This window comes from Microtus pennsylvanicus, chromosome 20 (assembly GCF_037038515.1).
Source record: "Microtus pennsylvanicus isolate mMicPen1 chromosome 20, mMicPen1.hap1, whole genome shotgun sequence".
NCBI classification, from domain to species: domain Eukaryota; kingdom Metazoa; phylum Chordata; class Mammalia; order Rodentia; family Cricetidae; genus Microtus; species Microtus pennsylvanicus.
In genome coordinates, this window is record NC_134598.1 from 36,572,898 (window position 1) to 36,597,553 (window position 24,656).

Genomic DNA, 24,656 nt, shown 5'->3' on the forward strand with positions numbered 1-24,656 from the left:
GGGACAGGAGAGGAGTATGATGCGGGGAGGCTGCACACAGGATGTGAAAGAAATAGAATTTGAAAGAAAAAGTCAGTATCCTGGGAAGTCGATCCTTTTATTAAAAGACAAAAGCTGCCAAGCGGACATTTGGAGCTGCACTCACCCTGCAGAAGAGACGCAATGAAGGCGGTGGCCACGCTGCTGGAGCACAGAAGTATGGAATGGCTGAGGTAATACTTCCCTTCTGGAATCCAGCCCAGAACGATCGCTGCCACGGCTGCTAAGAATCCAACCACTGTGGCCTGGACCTACAGGCGGTTTTTGTAAAATCCAGGTGGGTAATTTTTAAAACGTTAAATTTTCATTAGTCAATCGCTGCATACAAAACAGTCCGAAGAAGTGCTGTGTATGGCAACTGAACCACCTTCATTTTAAAGAGGCTACTGGATTTTAGTTTTAATATCCGGTGCCCTCTTAAGGAAGAGACCTGGTCAGTCGGCTTCATCAACTCAGACCATGAAACCTAATGTGGACAAGTTCAACAGAACCGCCATACACGGGCTGCCTGTGCCTGCTGCAGCATTGCCAGGGCGTAAATTCCACTTCAGACCACTTCAGACAGTGGGCTTTCAAATTGCCCTGACCTGCGTCAACACGTGTGGCCTTCAGGACCACACTGCTTTTGTTTGTGTTGTGGTTGTTGAGACAGTTTCACAATGTGGCCCTGGAACTCACTTTGTAGACCAGACTGACCTCAAACTCACAGATGCTGAAAGAACCCCTGGAGCTGACGTTAGAGATGGCTGTGAGCCACCCTATGTGGGTGCCGGGACCCACACTCCAGTTCTCTGGAAGAACGGCATGAGCGCTTCACTGCTGAGCCATCTCCAGGCCCTCCAGTCTGCCCTTAACCAGCACCTCCCGCCACGTTCATCTTCTCCTTAACAAGCAATGCTGGTGGAGCTCAGGGAGAAAATAGCCCTTCCCCAAACCCAACCCACAGCCACCATCTTCTCCTCTTCCTTCTGTCTGTGGCAACCAGTCCCAACAACCACCACCTCACCGGTGATCACCTGTGGTATCATGATGGCTCTGCCCAAGTCCCCCATTTATCACGTATCCTTGGAGGAGGAAGCCAAAGAGGCATTGAATTTTGACAACTAGGATTGGCGAATTCCTGGCGACCTCTGGCAACCATCCTAACCAACAGTTTCAGGATAGAGGATGGCGAGGGAGGGTAGAGATGACGGGAGGACAGTGTGCCTCAGGCCGAGGTGGGGACAGTTACGGTGACTTGCACAGACCACTCATGGCAGTCACGGCTTCAAAGTGTTCAGTGTTTAAATCAACGATTCTCAGTTTCTTGATTTGTTATAGCACTCTATTGATTTATAAATATTTGGAAGGTCTTGGTTTTGTCTTGTTGTTACTGGGGAGGACAAACTTCTTGCATGTTAGGCAGGTAGTCTGCCACTGACTGACATCCCTCCCTAGCCATTTGCCAGTGTTTTTACCACCCTGCCTGGGTTCCTACATGGTCACGCTGAAAGGTTCTTAGACGTTTCTAACAAAATACTAGCACTGACGAAACAGACTGAAGCCCGGAACAGTTATGTAAATCGGCGAGGGCTCTACAGCTGGTTTACGTTAGCGGCGAGGGCAGGGCTCAGATTTTCTTGTTCCAGTCCTACAACCTTAGAGGCAACTGCACAGACATGAAAAGGCCTCAATCTCAGGAACTCTTTTATCCTTGAAAGACAATGCAGGAAATTACATTCCACAACCATGTGCTCACTCTTAAAGCCTAGCTGAGCTAACATTAAAACTAGTATATCCTCCGGCTGCTCACAGGAGCTAAAGAGTTACTCGTGGGAGCTGGAGTCATTACTGAAGAGTTAGGACTTCTCTTATAGAAGACACACCTTAGAGTACCAAGAGCTATAGCTCTATAATTCCTGGTTCATTCCATATGTTACTGGTAAGGGAATGGATTTCCTAATATTAACAATGGCAACATTAACTAGGGAAAATCAACATAAACAACTGGGTGACCGCAATATCCAGAAAAAAGCTCAGTATAATTAAGCAACTAATATGCTTAGAAATCCTGGAGAAGGCAGATGCTGTGTCCTGTAGACCCGGAAGTTTGAGATCAGACTGAGAAACAGAGAGACGTTGTCTCACAAAAACAAAAAACTAAAACCAATACAAACGGAACACAAAGACCAGGGCACGATGGCACGCCTCAGAAACTGAAGCGGGAGGATTCCGAGTTTAGGGCCAGCCTCAGCAACACCAGAAGTCTGTCTCGAAAATAATAAAGACGGGGCTAGAGATGGGAGTCAGCTGGGAAAGGACGCTGAGGTTTCAGAAGCCCTTGCCTGTTCCAGTCTCTGTCTCTGCCTTTGGATCAGGATGCACAGTTCTGAGCTACTGCTAAAGTGCCATCCCTGGCTGCCTCCAGCCACGATGATCATGGACTGACCTTCTAAAACTGTAAGCAGCCCCAGTTAAATGCTTACTTTATAAGAGTTGCTGTGGTCATGGTGCCTCTTCATAGCAATTAGGACAGTAACTAAGACAGTACTTAAACAATGAATTCTTAAAATATTTATATAAATATTTCTACTACAGCTATGGTGTACTTGTAAACTTTTTTACAACTTAGAAGAAGTTGACCAGTTTCTAGAAATAGAGGACTTTCAAAGGCCATGGGCATCAACTGATTCCATCACCTTTAGGGGTACTAAGTTATTGCTTTCTTGCATCATGAAACAAACAGTGAATTTCACCCCCAAGATCTATAAATAAATGTGCCACATACCTGCTTTAAAGCCAGGTTGCCAATGATCAGATTCCACTTCTCAATGGGCGAGTCCATCTTCCCAACGTTTACCTGGTGAGGGGAATATCAGCATCGCTCTGTTATTGGTTCTATTTAAGCTAAACCCGAATCTTTAAGCACAAACACACCTTTAGCAAACCTACTGTGTGTGCCAGGAGCTGATGGCACATGGTTTTGATCCCAGTACTCATGAGAAAGAAGATGGAGGATCTCAGTGAGTTTGAAGTCAGTCCAGTCTACAGAGTGAGTTCCAGGACAGCCAGGGCTACACAGAGAAACCCTGTCTCAAAAAACAAAAACAAGGCCAGGTGGTGGTGGCACACGCCTTTAATCCCAGCATTCAGGAAACAGAGGCAGGCGGATCTCTGTGAGTTTGAGACCTGCTGGGTCTACAAGAGCTAAAGAGCTAGTTTCAGGACAGGCCCCAAAGCTACAGCAAAACCTTGTCTTGTCAAGTCAAAAAACAAAATAAAACAAAACAAAAAAAATCTACTGTGTACAGCCTGTGTTCAGAACAATTCCAAACTTACACCAACATGCTATCTGGCTTGGCCAAGATGGGACAACTGTTTCAGACAACAAGTTACAGTCACCCATCTACTGGCAGATGTTATGACTACATCAATTATCATCCTCCCAGGCCAAATTTGAATTGAGGCCCAATAGAAATAATGCTATAATTTTGAGCTGTTTGTGCATAATTCCATAACACAAAACAAATATAATTCAAAGAGTCACTTGCCAAAGAAGAGGATATAAACAAATCGTTCAAGTGTACATAATCTATATTTGAATCATGACAATATTAGCAATAACTATTAGCATTCAGTTCATAGATTGTGATGGTATACCTCCACATATATATTTTTTTCTGGCAAATGGAAGAACACTGTCCTAAATAAGGCTAGTCTTCACATAGTCTACTGCTGTGTAATCTAGACAATTTTCTCAACTACTCAGGATTTAAAAGAATATATACATCCAAATTTTCCAAGTTTTGTCATGTAGTAGTTTGGAAAGCAATGGAAAAATGATTAGCAATACATAAACACACACTTGTAAATACATCACACTGAGTTAGGTTTTAATTATCCATCATCTGCCGTGGAAGATTTTCAAATGTTATAAAAACATCTGGAGCCAGTGGGATGGCTCAGCAGTGAAGGCGCTCGCTGTCCAACACGGCAGGCAAAGCCTAGTTCCTAGAAGCCACACGGTGGAAGACAAGAGGAGGGGGGACGACTCCTGCAAGCTGTCCTCACCACCCCCCCTCACACACATACCCACACCCCCAAACCCCCCCCCACACACAGTATGCGCATGCTTACACTCAAACAATACACTAAATAAATAAATTTTTAAAGCTTTTTAAAAATCTGCACAAGGGTGAGTAAAGGCGACACAGCGCACACAAGGCTCAATAAACAAACACGGAAACACAGCTCCCTAAATCCCTTCAGTGTTGCCTGGAAGCCTGTGTTTCTAGGGCTGACAACGTGGTACTGAATAACCAGTTAGGAGCCTCCTCCCTGGGAAAGACTAACTTCCCCTCTCTCAGCACCTGTTAGGTCACATTACTCCTCCCAGTGGGCCCCAACTTACAGTGTAGCCAAAGTCCTTACAGCAGGCCACAAGACCTTCTGTCGGCTGGCCCTGGACAGCTAGTTCCCCAACCTTGTCTTCTAGGATTTCCCCTCTCTCACCTGGCCCCAACCCTAGGGACTCCAGTGTCGTTTAATACAAGGCTTCTCAGACCTTAACGGTACATCGTACAAACCTCTGGGGAGTTTACTTGTTAGATTTATTTTATATGTGTGAAGGTTTTGCTGTCCACACATAGATGAGCCCTCAAAGAAGTCAGAGGAGGGTGTCATATTCCCCTGAAATTGAAGTTCCATATAATTGTAAAGCACCATGAGGGCCCTGGGAATCTAACTCAGGTCCTCTGCAAGAACAGCAAATGCTTGTGAGAGCTGTTCCATCTCTCCAGTCCCCAGAGAGTCTATTTTTTAAAAAGATTTAGTTATTTATTTTGTATACAGTATTCTGTCTGCATGTACATCTGCACACCAGAAGAGGGCAGCAGATCTCATCGCAGATAGTTGTTAGCCACCATGTGGTTGCTGGGAATTGAACTCAGGACCTCTGGAAGAACAATCAGTGCTCTTAAACTCTGGGCCATCTCTCCAGCCCCCTAGAGTGTCTATTTTAAAACAAATTACTAGTTTATATTGGTTCAGTGGTTGTGGAATGGCCCAAAATTTATGTTTCTAACAGGCTGCTGGTGCTGACATTAAAAGACCCTATTTTAAGAAACACCCACTTAGCCTGGCTGTGGCGGTGGCACGTGCCTTTAATCCTAGCACTTGGGAGGCCGAGGCAGATCTCTTGAGTTCAAGCATTGATTGGTTTACAGAGAGAATTGCAGGACAGCCAGTCCTACACAGAGAAAACCTGTTTCAAAAAGAAAAGAAAAGAGAAGAAAAGAAAAGAAATGAAAAGAAAAGAAAAAAGAAAGAAAGAAGGAAAGAAAGAGAGAGAGAGAGACAAGGAACCCACCTTGGGCTGAGAGATGATGGCTCAGCAGTTAGGAGCACATGATATAGAAGATCAGAGTTCAGTTCCCAGCACGCACATCAGGCAAATAAGACACACTCTTCTGGCTTCCAAGGACACCCACATACACTCGGCATGCCTCCACACAGACACACAGATACATACACACACATGCCACATACACACGGCACGCCTCCACACAGACACTCACACACACATACAGAGGTTCCCTTCTTTCAGATAACTCTAGCTTATGTCAAATTGACATAAAACTAGCCAGCACACTGCCTTGATACCCACCCCGCAAAGAGACTAGATTCACCTTTATGAGACAATATTAACATGTGGATTAAAGACAGAAAATCTTATTTAAAATATATTCTTTTTTTAACTGGATTCCCTACAGCAGGGCCTATTTAAAACAGAACAGCACAGCTAATCCATTATGAGTCTAAACAATGCTGGACAAAGCTCAAGAACAACAAATACTTCTCGATCAATTTCTCTGAGGTAACTGAACCAAAACGTCACTCCTGGCAAAGGGACCAAGTTGCTTCAATGCCTGTGGTCATAGCCGTATTTATCAGAACAAAGTCCGCTTTGCTCAAGTGAAACAGGAGCCGCCTCTCTGCTCCCTTCCAGTAACACAGTCTTCCTCCTCCAACGCTTCCAAGACCTCTCCCTCATTTTCTCCTGGAAGATGCCTCCTGGACTCAAGTCTAGGCAATCCTCATGGTCTTCCTCAAAACCACAGTTAAAAATAAAAACAACCCACATATGCTTTTTGCTTTTCCTTCTTAAAAGCAAAGGCTGGGGATACAACAAACACACATTCCAGCTGGGTGCCAGGTGATCAAGCAGCTGCACCGAAATTCAGCATGTCAGTCAAGGTCACGATTAAATAATAAGGTACTGGAGTAATGAATAAGTAGTAAATTTAAAATTTAACCATTTATCAGAATTTCATTATTCGATTGTTTTTAAAAATAGTGTTGTGCGGTGTATGCATGATTTTTGTGTGTGCGGGTGCACATCTGTATTGTGCATACAAGCTCATGCAGAGGGCACCCCAGGGGTCCTCCCCTTAGTTTTCCAGCCCAGCTGTCTCACAGGCCTGCACCTGTCTCTGCCTCCCCAGTACTGGGATGACAACCATGTAGCGCCACCTCTGGCTTTTGTAAGCATCAGGTTCTGGCCCACAACAGATCCCCACACTTGCAAGGCAGCCACTCTGTCTGCTGGGCTATCTTCCCAGCCCCTGTAACTTATTTTTTTTTTGACCTTAAGAGTTTTAAATGTATTTATTATATCATATCATGACTTGAGAAAAGAACGGATCCTTAAACCTTGGGTTTGAAAATACAAACACAGAGTAAGAGAATTTATACTCATGTATCAGTACCAGGTCAGAATCTTTTCAAAACTGGAATAACAGACTTTAATCATCTCACACTGTGAAAGAAGCACACTTCTTTCCTCCTCTTCCAAGCACACTTTTTATTCCAGAAGTTTCCAGAAAAATAATTGCTATCTCTGCAAACAGCGACTGGCTATTAGCAAGTTCTACGATGCCAGCACTGTTTTACAGAGTACAAGATTAAGGACTTTCTGTCCAAGTAATCCTTTTAAATAAATGTACAGTTCCTCTTACATATTGGTTTTCTGTCATCATTGTGGTGAGGAGGTGTGTGGAGAGGTTGGCTGGTTTTCCTTCTTTTCTTCCTTTTTTTGAGATAGGGTCTCACTATGGCTGTCCTGGAACATTTATGTAGACCAGGCTAGCTTTGAACTCATAAAATCCACCTGCAGCTGTCGCCCAAGGGCTGGTATTAAAGGCATGTGCCACCATGACTGGAAGTTACCATGAGACAGGATCTGATGATGCCACCCAAGCTGGACTAGAACTTGTCATGTGCCACCGGCTACCTTTAAATCCGTGTCCTTTCTGCTTCAGCCTCCTAAGTGCTTGCAGCCACCCACCCCCACGCCTAGCTCTGCCTCTCTGGGGTTTTGTTGTTGCTGTTTGTTTGTTTCTTTTGTCTTGCTTTTAGACTCATACTTGAATGCGTAGTCACCAGGGAATGGCACTATTTGAAAAGGTTAGAAGATTAGGAGGTGTGGCCTCGCCAGAGGAAAATCATGAATTCTAAATGTTAGGTTGAACTTTCAGATCTTAAGAGAAAAATAATTGCCAGGCGGTGGTGACAAGAGCCTTTGCTCCCAGCAATCGGGGGCCAGAAGCAGGCCTATCTCTCCAAGTTCTACATAGTGAGTTCTAGGACAGTCAGGCAGTAGAGACCCTGTCTGAAAAACAAATCAAAACAACAGCAAATCCCTAATTAGAATGCGTCGTATGGAGAGGTGATATCGGGACTGGAGGGATGTCTCAGCAGTTGAGAGCACTTGCTGCGCTCGCAGAGAAAGCAGTTAAATTCCCAGCACCCATGCGACTGCTCACAATCATTTACAACTGCAGTTCCAAGGAATCTGAGGCCCTCTTCAGGCCTCTGGGGGCACTAGGCACACACGTATACAGTCAAGCAAAATATTCATATACATAAATTTTTTAATAAAAGGAACCATTATCGATCTGATTAAATGACATTTGCAGAATGGTCTCCTCCTCTCAGATCCTGGTGTGACTCACTGCTCTTGTTTAGCTTCCAGTTTACACAGCGCCTGCTCAGAAGGATGAGCTCCGTGTAGGGATCAGTGATCTCCACAGACATGATCTGAAGCCGCCCTCCCAAGTCAGCCTTCACCACATGACCTGCACTAATTCCCCCCTCCCCCGTTGGTAGTTGAAATGATCTGCTACGGGGAATCTCTGGAATAAGCCAGGACAGTTCCCGAAAGGCTCCGGTCCCAGGTCCAGTCTGTAATCTCTTGTATTTTCGGTTGTGAGCCTAGCTAGCCTTTAACAGCTGAGCCATCTCTCCGGCCCCCAATTTTACACACTAAAACCACAAGGCAGGGCAGGCAAGCAAGCGAGATTTTACAGAAGCACACAATGACGGTCAGCAGGTTGCTAAGAGCAATGACCCATTGTTTCGGGGATTTGTCCAGGTCGTCCCGCTTCAGGTACCAAGTGAAGCCATGCTTGGCAAACAGGCAGTCTCAGCTGAGCTTTAAGTGAACCACTAGATAAAGCAGTTTAACACCTTGGTCTGCTCTACCTTGCTTCTAACTTCAGATGTTTGTCCACTCTCATTCACTTATATTAACTGTCAAGCCAGGAATGCTGGTGCATATCTTCAATCCCAGCTCTTGGGAGCCAGAGGCAGGAAGATCTCTGAGTTTAAGACCAGTTTGGGCTACATAAAGAATCCCAGGCCAGCCAGGGCTACAGAGTGACACTTATCTAAAAAAGAAATACTTTTTTATTTCCAAGTGTTTGCCTCATGTATGCACACCACATGGTTGGTGCCTGGAGGCCAGAAGAGGGCATCGGATCTCCTGGAACTGGAGTTACGGTAGAAACGGAAACCTAGTCCCCGCAAGAAAGTGCTGTCAGCGTCTCAGCCATTCCCCCCCCCCCCCCGTCCCTATGTTTATAGACTCAACGGTGGATGATAAATCAAATTGTGGGGTTATATACTATAAAAAGATGTAGCCCTGTGTGTTGGCACACGCCTTTAATTCCAGCACTTAGGAGGCAGAGCTAAGAGGATCTCTTGTGAGTTCAGGGCCAAACTGGTCTACAGAGCAAATCTGAGACCCTATCTTTAAAAACAATAGAGCCAATAAAGTATATAATGTTGATCAACTGATATGAAAAGGTCAGCAGTATATATTTTAATGGGTCAGATTGGAGAAGAGAATACACAGGATTCTAATTTCAACTCTACCAACCACACCCACATACAATGCATCGCACACTAATAAACACGGCCAGTGTGGCCTGGCACCGACGGAGGCAAGCATTTGCTGATAAGGGAAGGCAGGTCTACATTCCCACATGAGAGAACCCCAAGAATTTTCAGGGCACCGTGTCAGTCAAAACTATTTCCCACAACTCCGAAGTCCAGAAACTCACCAGATGGAGGAAAGCAACCCGCCTGTCACACAGACTCTTCTAAGGGAGGAATAGGCGCCACACACTCTGGGACGCAGGGGAAAACTTACTGCGGTGGATAGTCGGGATGCCAACGTCATTTCCAGGTTCCCTTTGAGGCCAAGCAGCGCAGGGACTAGAATGAACACTTCTGTCACGTTCCTGAACACCTCCCAGTGCTGGGGACAAGAGGAACAGCCGCTCTTTAGAACAAGGACATCTCTAAAGACCCCGGGCTTCTGCTTCCAACGTTGCTTCTCCTTTTCTGTCACTGAGACAGGGTCTCACCCTGTGCCCTGGTTGGCCTAAAACTCAATAAGTAGACCAGGCTGGGCTCCTGAGTACAGGGATTAGGGCGTGCACCACCCTGCCTGGCTTTGCCTCCCTGTCTTAAACACAATAATACAAACGCAAAAAAAAAAAAATGTTTTGGGCACTGGGAACAGACTGGGGACATAAGCTGGGGGACTGAGAACCTGCCTGACATACAGGAGGCCGTGGGCACCATCTCCAGAACCACACACAAATGGAGGCAGGGGCAGAGGTGGAAGAGTTGGAGGAGGTGAAGGAGGGAGGGTAAAGACAAAGAAGAGCAGCAGTTTGGGTGTGGAGATGAGGAACAGAAGTTAGTCCTTATTTTAGCGCTACATTGTTTGAACACATTTCAATGAGCATATGGAAATTTTCTTTTAAAATAAACTATTTCAAAAGACTGCTTGCTGACTGGGCTTTTCTTTTACTTGGCTTATTTTGGGGTTTGTAAAAGAGTTACTTTATTTGCAAGGAATACGTCAAATCTAAGATAATGCTTGACTGCTGGGGATACTGCTCAGGCTCCTGCCACCGTGATGGTCCACTCTCAGCACTGCAAAGATGTTATCCTATGCAAAGCATCTGAATGAGAAAACGTGAAGTCAAGCCAGATGTGTGCACACCTGTGATCCCAGCACTCGGGGGAGGCGCTAAGGCAGGAAAGACTGCAAGCTCAAAGGTGTAGAGTGAGACCCTATTGAAAGAGGGGAAAATGGAGGAGGACAGGAAAAGAGAAAGAAGGGGAGGGGAGAAGGGAGGAGAGGAAGGGTTTGGGTGAGTAAGCATAAGGACCCAGATTCAATACTCAGAACCTATGTTTTAAAAAAAGAACGTGATGTCACATGCCTTTAACCCCAGCACTTGGGAGGCAGAGTCAAAGGCAGCTGGATCTCTTTGAGTTCAAGGCCAGCCTGGTCCACACAGTGAGTTCCAGAAGAGCCAGGATGATATGGAAATTCCTGTTTCAAAGTAACAAATCAATCAATCAATTAAAAACCTGGAGAGCCAAGCACGGTGGCACGCATATGACCCCGATGCTGAGGAGGCAGAGGCAGGCAGGACCCTTAGAGCGTCACTGGCTGCCAGCTGAGTCCATCAGTTCCAGATAGAACTGAGAGACCCCGCCACAGGAAGACACCCACGGTTGGCCTCTGGCACACACGAGCGCGGGCACACACACAGTGTGCGAAACTGAAGATGAAAACTCACCTGTACTATGTCCAAAACCATGCCGGCAGAAACTGTTCCAAACCCGGCCAGCAAGAACGGCACGAGAATCTGCAGAGCCATGACGCCGCTGGACTCCTTCGGGAGCTTCCGGTTTGTTTCCACAATAACATCATCGCCCTCACTGGACAGATCTTCGTCCTGCAGCATGGCGGTGGTTTCCGAAGCCTCCCTTCCGTCGCAGTAGCTATAGCTGGCATAGTCGTCGTACTTGGGGCTGCAGCTGGCTGGCGCATGCCCACCGCCGCCACCGCCGCCGCCGTGGAAGGCCTGCTCCGAGAACTCGTGGTAGTCCAGATGTGGCTCTGACCTCTTGCTGAAGGTCTGTGCTCCGCCCGACAGCCCGTCCTGCCAAAGGCCATTGGCTTTCTTATGCCTGTCGTCCTGGTTCTTCTGGTAGATGACTGGCACCATGCTTAGAAGTAAGTTCAAAAACTTGTCAGACTGAATGGTGTTTAGACTTAAAGTCCAATTGACAAAACCTCCTCCACTGTTGGGACTGCCGCTTGTCTTGCAGGTGACAGATCTTCCTTTGCTGTGAGTCATGTTGTCATCACAGAAAGCCCTGTGTCCTCCAAACTCAAGTTCCACCAAGCATAGCAGAGCCTACGCTGTCCCAGCGCTCCCCGAAGTTAAGCCATTGGCTTTGCTGTACAGGGAACGCTCCCACTGGTAAGAAACATTCAGAAGTTCTGGAGACGGATTCAATCTGCAATGAAAAAAATAAAATTTAAAAACTCAGATTAACTACACTTATACTGATTTTCATACACGCACAGGAGCCATACTCTGAGTTGGACGCAGATCGGTTTTGTGACATACAAGTGGGTTTTTTTTGTTGTTTTTTTGGTTTTTTTTTTTAATAAAAAATACAGTGCAGAAGCCAGATGTGGTGGTGCACACCTTTAACCACAGCACTCAGGAGGCAGAGGCAGGGCGGTCTCTGTGAGGTTAAAGCCAGCCTGGTCTACACACTGAGTTCCAAGTATGCCAGGACTACAGGATGAGATCCTGCATCAAAAACAAAACAAGCAAGATGTAGAAACGTTTTGCAAGCTATCTTGGATAAAAGCGTTTTTATTTTTTATGCTCCGTGTAACAGAAGCCCGTGTGAGGTCTTCGGCGGCCTCTGAAGTTCTACAGTGGAGGAATGAAGGATGGCTTCTGTGGGACACAGCGGTACAGTCCCGCGGTCACAGCACGGAGGAGGCCAGGCCACAGCAGAGGATTACCAAAAGACAGACACCAGTCTAGGCTACAGCGAGACCTCTTTCTATCCAAACCAGAGAAGAGAAGCCATGGCTCCCGTCGCTATGGCAAGGACTCAGAATTAAACTGTGCTTGTCTCCGAGTTTCGGCACCAAAATAAATAAATTCTCTTAGCCACTTAAACGTAACAATATGAAAGACATAGAAAGTATATATGCGCTGGTTGTCTGAATGAGCATGCCCGTATAGGCGCCTAGATCTGGATGCTGAGTCCCCAGCTGATGAGCTGTCAGCGGGTAGGACTGGCCTTGTTGGAGGAGGTGTGTCACCGGTAGGATGAATTTTGAGATTTCAAAGGCCCACGTCAGGCCAGTGTGTCTCTTTGCCTGCTGCCTGCAGATCAGCCGCTCCAGCACCACGCCTGCCTGAGGGCTGCCATGCTGCCCTGCCCTGATAATAACAGACTAACCCTCTGGAATGTGAGCAAGCCCGTCATTAAGTGCTTTTCTTATAGAGCTGCCTTGGTCATGGTGTCCTTCACAGCAACAGAAGAGTGACTAGGCTGTGTGCCATTTATGCTATTTCAGCTACTACAGGCAATTTGAATGCTTTTATTTCTGTGGCACTGAGGGCTGAGCATAGGGCTTCGTACATGCTGTGTGAGCACTCACCCTCTGAGATTCCATCCCACATGGTTTTACTTTTTCATTTTGAGGCAGAGTCTCAGTTGCCTGGGCAGACCTTGTAATCCTCCTGCCTCCTTCTCCAGAGTAGCTGGGATCATGGGCCTGCACAACCAGGCACAGATACAGATGACTTCAAGTAGAGAGAAGCCCCGTGTGGTGGCGCACATCTCTAATCCCAGCACTCTGGAGGCAAAGGCAGCAGATCTCCTTGAATTTGAGGCCAGGCTGGTCTACAGAGTAAGCTCCAGGACAGCTGGGGGATAGGTAGTGAAACCCTGCTGAGGGAGTGGGGGAGGGACAGAAATCAGAAACTGCACTTTTGCTAATATCCCTGGTGATTTGCATACACAATCAAGTGTGAGATGCTCTGAGACACTCGATAATCTGATCTACCCTGGAGACCACGCATGAATGTGAACTAGTGTGTAAACAGAGTGAACACGCACACTCTACCAGCCAAAGTAGAAATGGTGGTAGCAGTGGAAGACAGCATGGTGTGATCTACTAAAACAGAAACAGCACACACCCTACAGCCCCACGACTGAAGAATCCCACCCTAAGCACATATCCTGAAGAGACCCTGTGTAAGACAAGATGACAAAAAAGATGGGGGAGGGAGGGAGAGAGGAAGTGAAGGAGAAAGAGAGGAAGGCAGGGAAGGAGGGAGGGAAAAGGAAGGAAGAAGAGAGGGAGGGAAGGAAGGAGGGAAGAATAGAAGGAGGGAGGAGGGGAGGAAGGGAGGGAGTGGAAGGGGGAGGGGGGAGAGGAATGCAATGGATAGATCCGTGAGAGGATTCAACTCAGTCACAAGAGAATGAATGGTTCTGTGTGAGGAATGGTATAAAGCCCGGGGTCCTTCACAGGTACTGCTTACGGAGCTTAAGTTTCACGGTCTTAACGAGCATTTACTGCAGTTCTCTGAATCATGCCCAGGTCTTACAAAGGTGCTTGGGGCTAGAGACCTGGCTCAATGGTTAACAGACAGCACTTGGTGCTCTTGCAGAGAACCCAGTTCCAACAGGGCTGCTCACAACCACCTAGAATGCCAGCCCCAGAGGATCCTCGGATGCCAGGCACACACGCAGCGTGCATACGTGCGTGTGGACAAAGGCTCAGACTCACAAGGTGAAACTCCAATCTCTTTAGTCTCCAGTATGAGTGGTGCTGTGGCAGATCTTACCACAAACCCGGACATTGCTCCCTTCCTATGAGAGGATGATGAGCTCCACCTGTCGCCATGGTTTCGGGGACACTCGTCAGGATGACACATCTTCATCTCCGCTGACAGCAGGTCTAGCCATGATTCACTGGGGCTGATGGAATAAAGGCAGCGGCCACACACACCAGGAGGAATGATTCAGGGGATCTGACCCCAAATGCCTACTTACTTTCCTTTAGGAGAGCGTCTCCCACATACTGAGAAACTAAAGGTTCCAGTCAAACGTCAAGAGCTTCAAAATAACACTTCCTAAAGATCTGAATCTCAAAGCCCAGAACAGTTTCTTCTGAAATTTAGCACTTCCTGGGGCAGTCAGATGACTCAGTAGCTGAGGGTGACAGTGACGGCCCGGCCTTGCAAACCCTGAAGACTAAAGTCAACCCCCGGGACCCACATAGATGTTAAAGGGGAGAATCAACTCCACAACTGTCCTCTGATCTAACATAAGCAACAACAACAATAGGAACAACAGCAACGATGATGATGATGACGATAAATAAAAGGTTTTGAAAGTTAAAAACATCAAGCAGTTAGGGTTACAGGAAGCTCCATGAGAACTGTAGCATTAACGCCAAATTTTTAAAAAGCTGAAACTGGTGGTGCACGCCTTTAATCCTAGCACTCCTGAGGCAGAGGCAGGAGGATCTCTGTGAGTTTGAGACCAGCCTGGTCTACAAGAGCGAGTTCCAGGACAGCTAGGGCTGTTACACAGACAAACCCTGTCTCGAATCCCCAACACCAAATAAAAGAGAAAGAAAAAAAACCTGTTTACTAGAAACTACATGGTTAAATGGGGATCTTTTTTAATTTAGCAGGTTTCATGGAAAAAGTCTAGTACCTGTGTAAGATTATAGACAAATGTAAACACTGTTTCTTTTCAAAAAGGAAAAGACGTGTATTTGGGGCCTGGGCTGCCAGTCCTGGCCACTCCGCAGGAATGCATTCTGTTCCTTCCATTTTCTCTTCATCAACTTGGCTTTCAGAGGGGTCCTGCCATACTAAACTTGCCTGATGGCACACCAACTACCTGCTTAGCCCTCTAACAATACCACTAAGTACTTAACTGTGTGGAGTCTAAAGGACTGGTTTTGGGGAGTTTCCTTTATGCAGCACCCAAAGAGCCCTGGCTGCCCCCTTTCCTTTCAAGACCCAAATCAAAATAACACCAATCAATCATTCTCTCTCTCTCCCTCCTTCCTTTTTCGTCTACTTTTCTGTCCCTCACTCAACCTTCCCCTCTCCCTCTTCTCAAGACAAAGTTTCACTGTGTAGCCCAAGCTAGCCAGGAACTCACTACGTAGACCAGGCTATCCTAATACTCGCAGAGATCTGCCTGGTATTCATGCTGGGATTAAAGGTGTACACCACCAAGCCCAGCCCATTCATCATTTTTAATCCTTTGATTTCATCATTCTTATCCACTGGACTTCCTGCAATGGTTTTCTAGATGACCTAGAACAACCAAATTCTACTCTAAGCTCTCTCGCGCTCTCTCGCTCGCTCTGTGTGTGTGTGTGTGTGTGTGTGTGTGTGTGTGTGTGTGTGTGTGCGTGCGCGCGCGCGTGCGTGCCTGTGTGTTCTCCTGAACCGAACACAGGTCCTTGTCCATGCTAGGTAAGCAATCTATCAGGTGAACTGTATTCCCAGACTCCTGCAATCCAATCCCCTTTACAAGTTCCCTCCTTCTGTACTTTCTACCACACGGCCCCCCACACCCAGAACTTTTGCCTCAAAGACCCTACTAAAACATGCCGTTTCAAGAAAGTCCCCCCCCCTCCCCGGGTTTGTGCACAGGGAGGAGAGAACAGCAAACATTACAGTGACCAAAAAACAGTTAGCATGGTCCTCCACACATGTGACTGAAGCAGCTCAAGCGAAGAAGGGCTTGTCTGTCAGTCTGGGCGACGCGGTGGCGGTGGCAGGAGCTGAGGCGCGCGCTCGCACTATGGTGGCAGGAGTTGAGGCGCGTGCTCGCACTATGGTGGCAGGAGTTGAGGCGCGTGCTCGCACTATGGTGGCAGGAGTTGAGGCGCGTGCTCGCACTATAGTGGCGGGAGTTGAGGCGCGTGCTCGCACTATGGTGGCGAGAACTGAGGCGCGTGCTCGCACTATGGTGGCGAGAACTGAGGCGCGTGCTCGCACTACAGTGGCGGGAGTTGAGGCGCGTGCTCGCACTATGGTGGCAGGAGCTGAGGCGCGTGCTCGCACTATGGTGGCAGGAGTTGAGGCGCGTGCTCGCACTATGGTGGCAGGAGTTGAGGCGCGTGCTCGCACTATGGTGGCAGGAGTTGAGGCGCGTGCTCGCACTATAGTGGCGGGAGTTGTGGCGCGTGCTCGCACTATGGTGGCGAGAACTGAGGCGCGTGCTCGCACTATGGTGGCGAGAACTGAGGCGCGTGCTCGCACTACAGTGGCGGGAGTTGAGGCGCGTGCTCGCACTACAGTGGCGGGAGTTGAGGTGCGTGCTCGCACTACAGTGGCGGGAGTTGAGGCGCGTGCTCGCACTACAGTGGCGGGAGTTGAGGCGCGTGCTCGCACTACAGTGGCGGGAGTTGAGGCGCGTGCTCGCACTACAGTGGCGGGAGTTGAGGCGCGTGCTTGCACTATAGTGGCGGGAGTTGAGGCGCGTGCTCGCATGGAGCCACAGCCAGGAAGCAGACATTGTGCTAGTTAGTGCTCAGCCTGATTTCCTTTTTCACTAAATTTGACCCAATCCACAAAAGTCTGGCCCCATGTGCTGGGTTTATCTTCTCTCTTCAGTTAAACCATTTCTGGAAAAGTCTTCATAGCCACACCCCAAGATGTGTCTCCATGGTGATTACAAATCCAAGCAAAGCTGATAGAGAAAAATAGCCATTATATCATATTTACTATTTATAATTTTTATTTGTTTTTTCTTTTTCAAACAGTATCTCATTATACAGCCCTGGCTGGCCTGGAACTCTTCATATAGACCAGGCTGACTTTAAACTTGCAACAATTGTCCTGCCTCTGCCTCCCAAACTGGGATTACAGGTGAACATTATCACAGAGGGCCCAATTTATATTTACTTTTTGGGGGGAGAGGTTCAAGACAGGGTGTCTTGGCTGTTCTGGAATTCACTCTGTAGACCAGGCTGGCCTCAAACTCACAAAGATAAATCTGATTCCCTCTGCCTCCTGAGTGCTAGGATTAAAGACATATGCCACTATGCCTGGATACAATTTTTTTTAAACTTGTAATAGTACAAGTATCCATTTAGTCTCCCACTGGCAATTATGAGACAGAAGGCAACTTGAACTTCCTGTGAACAGGTATGGTGGTCCACACCTGTAATCCAAGGCACTAACGAGGTGAGGCAAGAGTGTTGGGAAAATTATTTTTAGGTGTATTACTTTTGTGTATGCTGCCTTTGTTTATCTCTGTGAAGCCGTGATTCCTTATTTGTCTAAAACACCGGATGGTCCTAATAAAAAGCTGAACGACCAATAATGAGACAGGGACAAGTCTAGGAGGGGCTGGCAGGCAGAGAGGATAAAAGGAGAGAGGAGGAGGGAGGAGACAGAGAAGATCAGGGACCAGCCACCCAATCAGCCATGGAGTAAGAAGGAAAGTAAGAAATACAGAAATAAGAAAGATTAAAAACCCAGAGGGAAAAGGTAAACAGGATAACTTAAGTAAACCTGGCAAGAAACAAGCCAAGCTAAGGCGGGGCACTCCTAAGAATAAGCTTCCGTGTGTGATTTATTTGGGAGCTGGGTACCTCAAAAGCCAAAAGAGTAAAACATAGGGCTGGAGAGACGGCTCAGAGGTTAAGAGCACTGGCTGTTCTTCCAGAGGTCCTGAGATCAATTCCCAGCAACCACATGGTGGCTCACAATGAGATCTCGTGCCCTCTTCTGGCCTGCGGGCAAAATATGCAGCAAGCAGAACACTGTATACGTAATAAATAAATTTAAAAAAAAGAGTAAAACATCATACAACACAAGAGTACTAATGGTTCAAGACTGAGGTTGGGCAATTTAGCAAGATGTCTTAAGAAATGGGTGGAGTGTAGCTCAGTGGTAGAGCGCTTGCCTACCATGCACAAGGTCTTTGGTCTGATCCCCAGAACTGTAGGAAAACAAACATCATGGCGGCATGAAGGCTTTCTCCGCCATTCCAAATGTGCTCTTCCTGTTGTCTCAGATGGGGCATGTTAGAAACGTACAGCAATGGGGCAGATATATTACTTTCTTTTGCTGTTGCATCTCAAGAAAAAATCTTTTCCCAGGCAAAAGTGTAAATAATGAGGGGCGGAGTCAGCAGCTACCCTATGAATACAGGTGAAAAACAAAGCTACAGTAATTTACATACTTTACCCTATCATTATTTTATTAAGCTGATTTACAAGTACTCAGAAATACAAGAATTAATATTCCCCCAAACACTGTCCTGCCTGATTTTATAATAAGTTTATATATAAACTTTATATAAGTTTACCTCTAGAGTGCAATAAAAACTGTGTTCTGCTCAACGCCCACATCAAGCAGCTCAAACCGCCTGTAATAACAGCTTCAGGAGAACACAATGGCCTCTAGCTTCCAGCCCCCATGGGCATCCGCACTTACATGCCCACGCAGGGTACCCATGTGCCCACAAACACACACACACACACACACACACACACACACACACACACACACACACACTAAAAAGCTGGCCAGTGGGGCTGTTTTACTTTCTCAATCCCCAGGCGAACTTTATTCATTAAAATACAATTGAAATGCCACTACAGTACACAGAGCTGGCATCTAAGAAAAATCTTGACTTCGTTAGTGTCAACTGGAACCTTTCCACCCTTTCCACCTAAACTGCATCCAAGAACTCACAAGCTTGACTTAGGTAATTTGGAGTGAAAGGGCAACTGGCCACCATACAATACTCTGGCACTCTGGATACTGCACAGACAGAAGCTTGACGAGGTTCAGGCACTGAGTCAGCCACTACTCAACAGCCAGCCAATGCTGGCAGACTATCGCCAAACAGCATCAAAGTCTGCAGCCCTCAAGCTCGGCATAGCTGGAAGGCCAGCTAAACCTTTGTAAAAACTGTGTTGAAGCCCAAAGAAATAACAGTGGGAACAGCAAAGTCTTCTTGTGCTAAATCTTTACTACATCTCATAGAAATTTTCAAATGCAGAGACTCAGAGAAGCTAATTTGATTCTCAGGATCATAATCTCATTCTGTCTGTCTGTCTCTGTCTCTCTGTCTCTCTGTCTCTCTTCCCCCACACACACACACGCACAGAGACTTTTTAAAAAGAAAAGATGGCTTAGCCATTAAACGCAAGGCTCACAACCAAAAATATAAAAAGTACATGTACTTAGAACTTGGAGCACGGATACATCGAAGCATGTTGAAAGCTGAGGATGTGCACCTGTGGTCTGTTACTCTGGTGGAGAGAGACCAGAGTTCAAGGCCATCATGGGCAAAATAGCAAACTCCCCCTCTTAAAGGATGGGAGGGGTGGTGACAGGTGGGCCTGAAATCCCGGTACTGGGTGGAGGGGGAGGATTAAAACTTCAAGCCTAAACTTCAAGCTTCTTATAAAACCCTAGCTCAAAAATAAATAAATGAAGTCAACAGATCAACTAACACAATCAACTCTTAAACCACCTCATATTTACTAAGAAAATGTCAACAGGATAAATATATCTGTGTCCAGAATGAGAAGGACTGAGTGACTAGAGCTCCACCAAGCGCCCTCTGCTAGATTATATCTAGCCCCATCAAAACAACCAACTCAAATGTGAAGAATCATCTAAATTATATATAAGCGGGTTTTTAAGGGTGCAGTGGACAACAGCCTTTAGCCCTCGCACTAGGGCGGGAGAGACAGATTTCTGTGAGTTCAAGACCAGCATCATTTACAAAGTGAGTTCCAGGACAGCTGGGATGACACAGGGAGACCCTGTCTCAAAATGAAGAGGGTTGGAGAGGTGGCTCAGCAGTTAAGAGCACTGCCTGCTCTTCCAGAGGAGCCGGGTTCAATTCTCAGCACCCACACGGCAGCTCACAGCTGTCTGTCACCAGCCGCAGGGCATCAGACACCATCACTCTGACAAGCACGCAGGCAAAACACCAAAGCACACAAATTAAAAATGGGCAAATCATCTCTTAAAAAGGCCAAAGAGAGAGAAATGAGCAAGCAATCATGAGGATTCACACACTATCCGGAACAAGGCTTGTAATAGAACAGAAGCTAAATTGCAGAACTGTTTTGCAGTTGGAGAACTGCTTTTTAAACAACCAAAGGATATATCTTACATATATTCTGTAAAACTGCCTCCAAAAAACCACTCTTGCAACTGACATGTAAAGTTCACTAATTACTTGCAGTTTCAGAGACTATTACACACTTAGAACCTCATACAAACACACAGTAAACTTTACTTAGAAACCATATACAAGGTTTTGCTACTGAAGTCTAGGGTAGCTGGGTGCTGGTTTGCATTTTGTTCTTCTTTTAGATTTCTTTCTTCTTTTTCTCTTTCTTCCTTCCTTTTTTCCTTTCCTTTCAAATGTGTGTTTGCGTCTGTGTGAGTGTGTGTTTTAGATGTGTGGGTGCCACCGAGACCAGAAGAGGATATCAGGAATTATAAGCTCCTGCGAGCCATCCAATGTGGGTTCTTAAGAGTTTCTTTCTTTTTTACAATTTATTTATTACTTACACAGTGTTCTGCCTGCATGTGTGCTTGCAGGCCAGTAGAGGGACCAGATCTCATTATAGATGGTTATGAGCCACCATGTGGTTGCTGGGAATTGAACACAGGACCTCTGGAAGAGCAGCCAGTGTTCTCAACCTCTGAGCCATCTCTCCATCCCCAAAAGTATGTTATGGGAACCAAAGCTGATCTTCTGGGAGGGAGCACCCACTCTTAACAACCGAGCCTTCTGCAGCCCTGTTTTGATTTTTGAGATGGGGATCTCACTATCTAGCCCTGGTTGGCCTGGAACTCGCAGAGATCCACTTGCCTCTGGCTCCCTCGGCCAGCTATACTACTTTTTGAAAACTAACATTTAGCCAGGTGTGATGGCTTACACCTGTAATCCCAGTACTCAAGTAGATCGCCCAAAAGCTTGAGGTCAGTCTGGGCCACAGAAATGAGTTCCAAGTCAACCTGAGCTACAGTTCAGATAATGGCTCAAATATAAATAACAATAGTATGTATTGTATACATCTGTGAAACTGACTAAAAAAAACTTAAAATCAATAGTTCTTATAAGATGCCAAGATGGCATACCTAAGAATAACATGACTCATATTTCCTGACCATCTCTCCAGCTCTTAGAGCCCTGAGCAGACATGGGTAGAAACTAAGAGACAGCAGTTCACCAGTGTCCGGTAAGAATCGGTTGTTACTGGTAACCCATACCAACACACACTTAATATGCCTTTATCACATACCAACCCCCCCCCCACACATTCATATTTATTCAGCGCAAACCCACTTCTGAAACCAACTTAAAACCTGCACTGACTCATTGTATAATTCAACTGAGAGGTAAAATGAAAGCTTCCTGAATGGCCAAGAACAGAAAAGATGCCAACAAGTCAAAGTACAGAATGGGAGAGAAAGAGAGAGAGAGAGAGAGAGAGAGAGAGAGAGAGAGAGAGAGAACACAAAGTCAACATAACAAAGTTTAGATGAGAAACGAAGCTGTCTATGAAAAAATTACTTGCTCCATGTAAAGCTTTTATCCTCTATTTTAAGATTTAAAATGTCCCCTAGAGAGTCACATATACCTGTCTGAAAGTGTCTAGATGAATTCCAGTGTTCTCTAGGCTAGCTGAAAAAATAAATACAATCATGCCTGCCACTTTGTAGTTCAAACACCTACTCAGCACTTCTAGCCCACCGAGAGCCCCTTCTCATTTTCCATCCTACACAAGCAGGATTCCCACGGGATCAAGCCCCCTGCGCGGAAGTACCTCACCTCCTTAGGTAGTGGAGTGAGGGACATGGGACGGCTCCTACCCTGAGGCAGGTCTAACTCAGACAAATAACATCACCTTCCCAAGCGGGGACACTTTCACAGTGGCACCCCGAGGGGGGGGGGATTGAGACCAGACCTCACACCACCCCAACAGCTATGCCTTCCCTCCGCCACCAGCTCAAGTGCTCAAACTCACTAGAACGTCTACATGCTGATTAGGACAATTACAGGGAGCCGGTGTCTGGTTACTCAATTATCTTGGCATCAAATTGAAATAATGACCTGGCGTTTCTTATCTTTACTCTGGCAATCAAATCTCTTCTCTACCTTTGGTCAAGGCTGAGTATTTCTTAGTTACCTATCAGTTGAAAACAGATAAAAACAAAACAAGCCAAGGAAAACAAAAATACAGCACCCTTGGTGGAAGGGTTCCCAGTATAACTCTACATGGAAGGTAAGACCATTCCCTTACAATGGGGCCTGCACAGGACAGGCTCAACAGTCAGTCGAGGGCGGGGGAGGGGCCATTACTGACGGACAGGCTCTGGGAGGAGGAGCCACCGTCTTAGGTTTGTGTACCCATTCACTGTCAAAACTCCCCCACCTCAGCTCCCATGGCCACACAGACCCACCTGGACAAACCCTGAGAGACACAGACAAAACACAAAGACATGAATGCAGGAAAGGGATTAGGAAGGAAGAGGCCAGGTGGACAGGGAAAGGAGGGGGCCGAGAGAGAGTGAGAGCAACTGTGAAGCAGTATATACATGTATGAAACTGCCAAAGAACATACTAAAAACATCTACTCCCGAGTCTACAGCCTAGCACCCTTCACTGTCTTCCTGTTCTGTCACGCGGATTATCTGCGATGCAAACAAAGAGTTACAGAAAAAGAAAACTGTTCCTGGGGGAGTGGACTCGGCGGAGACAACCACCCTTGGCACCCCGCTCTCAGGTCCAGAGATTGCAGAAACGAGAGCGGATCCGGGGAATGCAGACCAGCCTTTACCAGAACATGTTTGTAAGCGAGACAGGAGGTACAGCTCTGACTGGGACTGAGTCCCAAGCCTGGAACCACCCAGCACCCAGAAGTTCGAGTTAGGAGGGTCACGAATTTGTGGGTAGCCCAGGCTGGGTACGAGTTCCGGTCACCTTGTGAAACATGACCAGGCGTGTCTAAAAACAAAAGGGGGGATGTAGCCCAGCGAGTCCTGGATTCAAACCCTGCCTTAAAAAAAACAAACAAAAAAACCTGGGGGTGGGGGTGGGGGAGCTGTAGTACTTACATCTACTGAACAGTGTGAGCCATTGAGGAACCCAGAGCGGTCTTTTAGACTGGCTGAGTGTTTGGAGATGTGTACACAGGAAGACACAAAGCACACGCTCTCCCCCTCAGTTACACTGGTTGGAAGTTACACTGCACAGCACTCTAGAAAGGAAATATCACTAATGGAGGAAAGCTACACAACAGAGATCTCTAACTTAGTTTTTGAATGATTTTTAAAATTACTATAAAAATGCTTTTAAGACAGGGTCCTGCTGTGTAGTATATACATGTATGAAACTGCCAAAGAACATATTAAAAGCAGGCTATCTTGGAAATTTTCCAGGCTGGCCTCAAAATTCTCTTGCTATATATTCATAATGTACACTTGGGAAATTGAGTCACAGGGGTCGAAGCAATATTCCCATAGTTAACAGGTTAGTAAGGTAAGGACGGTGGACTATTCGGGGCTTTCTGACCAGTCAGCTGGTGGCATGGAAGCCGGTACAGGTGTTCCGGGTGCTCCTGTAGCCAGCAGATAGATAGGCCAAGGGTTCCCAGGTGAACTCCCTTGGTATTATCTCCTACTGAGCAATAAGTGAAGGAATGTTTGCTGACAACCCAGATGTGCATGCCTCAGCGGGCAGACTGCAGTACCTGCTCCCCACACCTGTCAGCTCAGCTCTTTCCCAGTCTATGAGCTTTGGATACAAGATTCCATGTATTCCCCGGGACTTGACCACATGTGCCCACCAAACAGACTAAAAGCTTCAAAGAACAGGTAAGACACAAAGAAACAGGGGGTGTGAGGAGGAGGACTAGGAGAAGGGGGATACAGTGGCAGACAGACAGACAGACAGACACTCACAGGGAATGGAGAGGTCTAAGTCACAGGTTCCCAGACCAAACATCAAGTGGTCATCACCGCCAAGAGAAGACCTGGAATTCCCAGCCAGGAGGAAAACATGGCGACATCTAAGTGCTCAAAACATTTACCCACGGGGGAGGGGAGAGCAGACCAAATCCCTTCAAAGGCAGGTCCGTTGGAATGAATCATTTCCCTAGAGCCGACTCTCCTGACTAAATTACACTGCAGAGAAAATGAGCAAGTTTGTGCACAGTACTTTGCAACGTCTGGAATTGCTGTAGGATAATTACACGGGCCAGTGTGATGGCTCGGCGGGTAAGGGCGTTTGCCACCGTGCCCGAAGAACTGAGTCTGGCTGCCAAGGCCCACAAGGTGTAAAGCGAGGACCAACTCCTGCACATTGTCCTCAGCTCCTCCACTTGTGCCCAGGGGAGACACACACTACACACACCACACACACGCGCACACGCACGT

The 24,656-nt window shown here is 46.8% G+C and overlaps 1 protein-coding gene across 2 annotated transcripts in view; it reads right to left on the bottom strand.

Annotated features, from left to right (window-relative positions):
* Slc41a2 (solute carrier family 41 member 2) overlaps positions 1 to 24,656 on the bottom strand; it is a 75,028-nt gene that overhangs the window by 39,599 nt on the left and 10,773 nt on the right. For both annotated transcript variants that reach the window (XM_075954404.1, XM_075954403.1), the window contains exons 2-5: positions 10,959 to 11,685; positions 9,509 to 9,616; positions 2,807 to 2,878; positions 146 to 290 (exon numbers count right to left, since the gene is read on the bottom strand). In XM_075954404.1, the coding sequence (XP_075810519.1) occupies positions 146 to 290; positions 2,807 to 2,878; positions 9,509 to 9,616; positions 10,959 to 11,522 (889 nt within the window). In that variant the 5' untranslated portion in view covers positions 11,523 to 11,685. The remainder of the gene's footprint in view (positions 1 to 145; positions 291 to 2,806; positions 2,879 to 9,508; positions 9,617 to 10,958; positions 11,686 to 24,656) is intronic.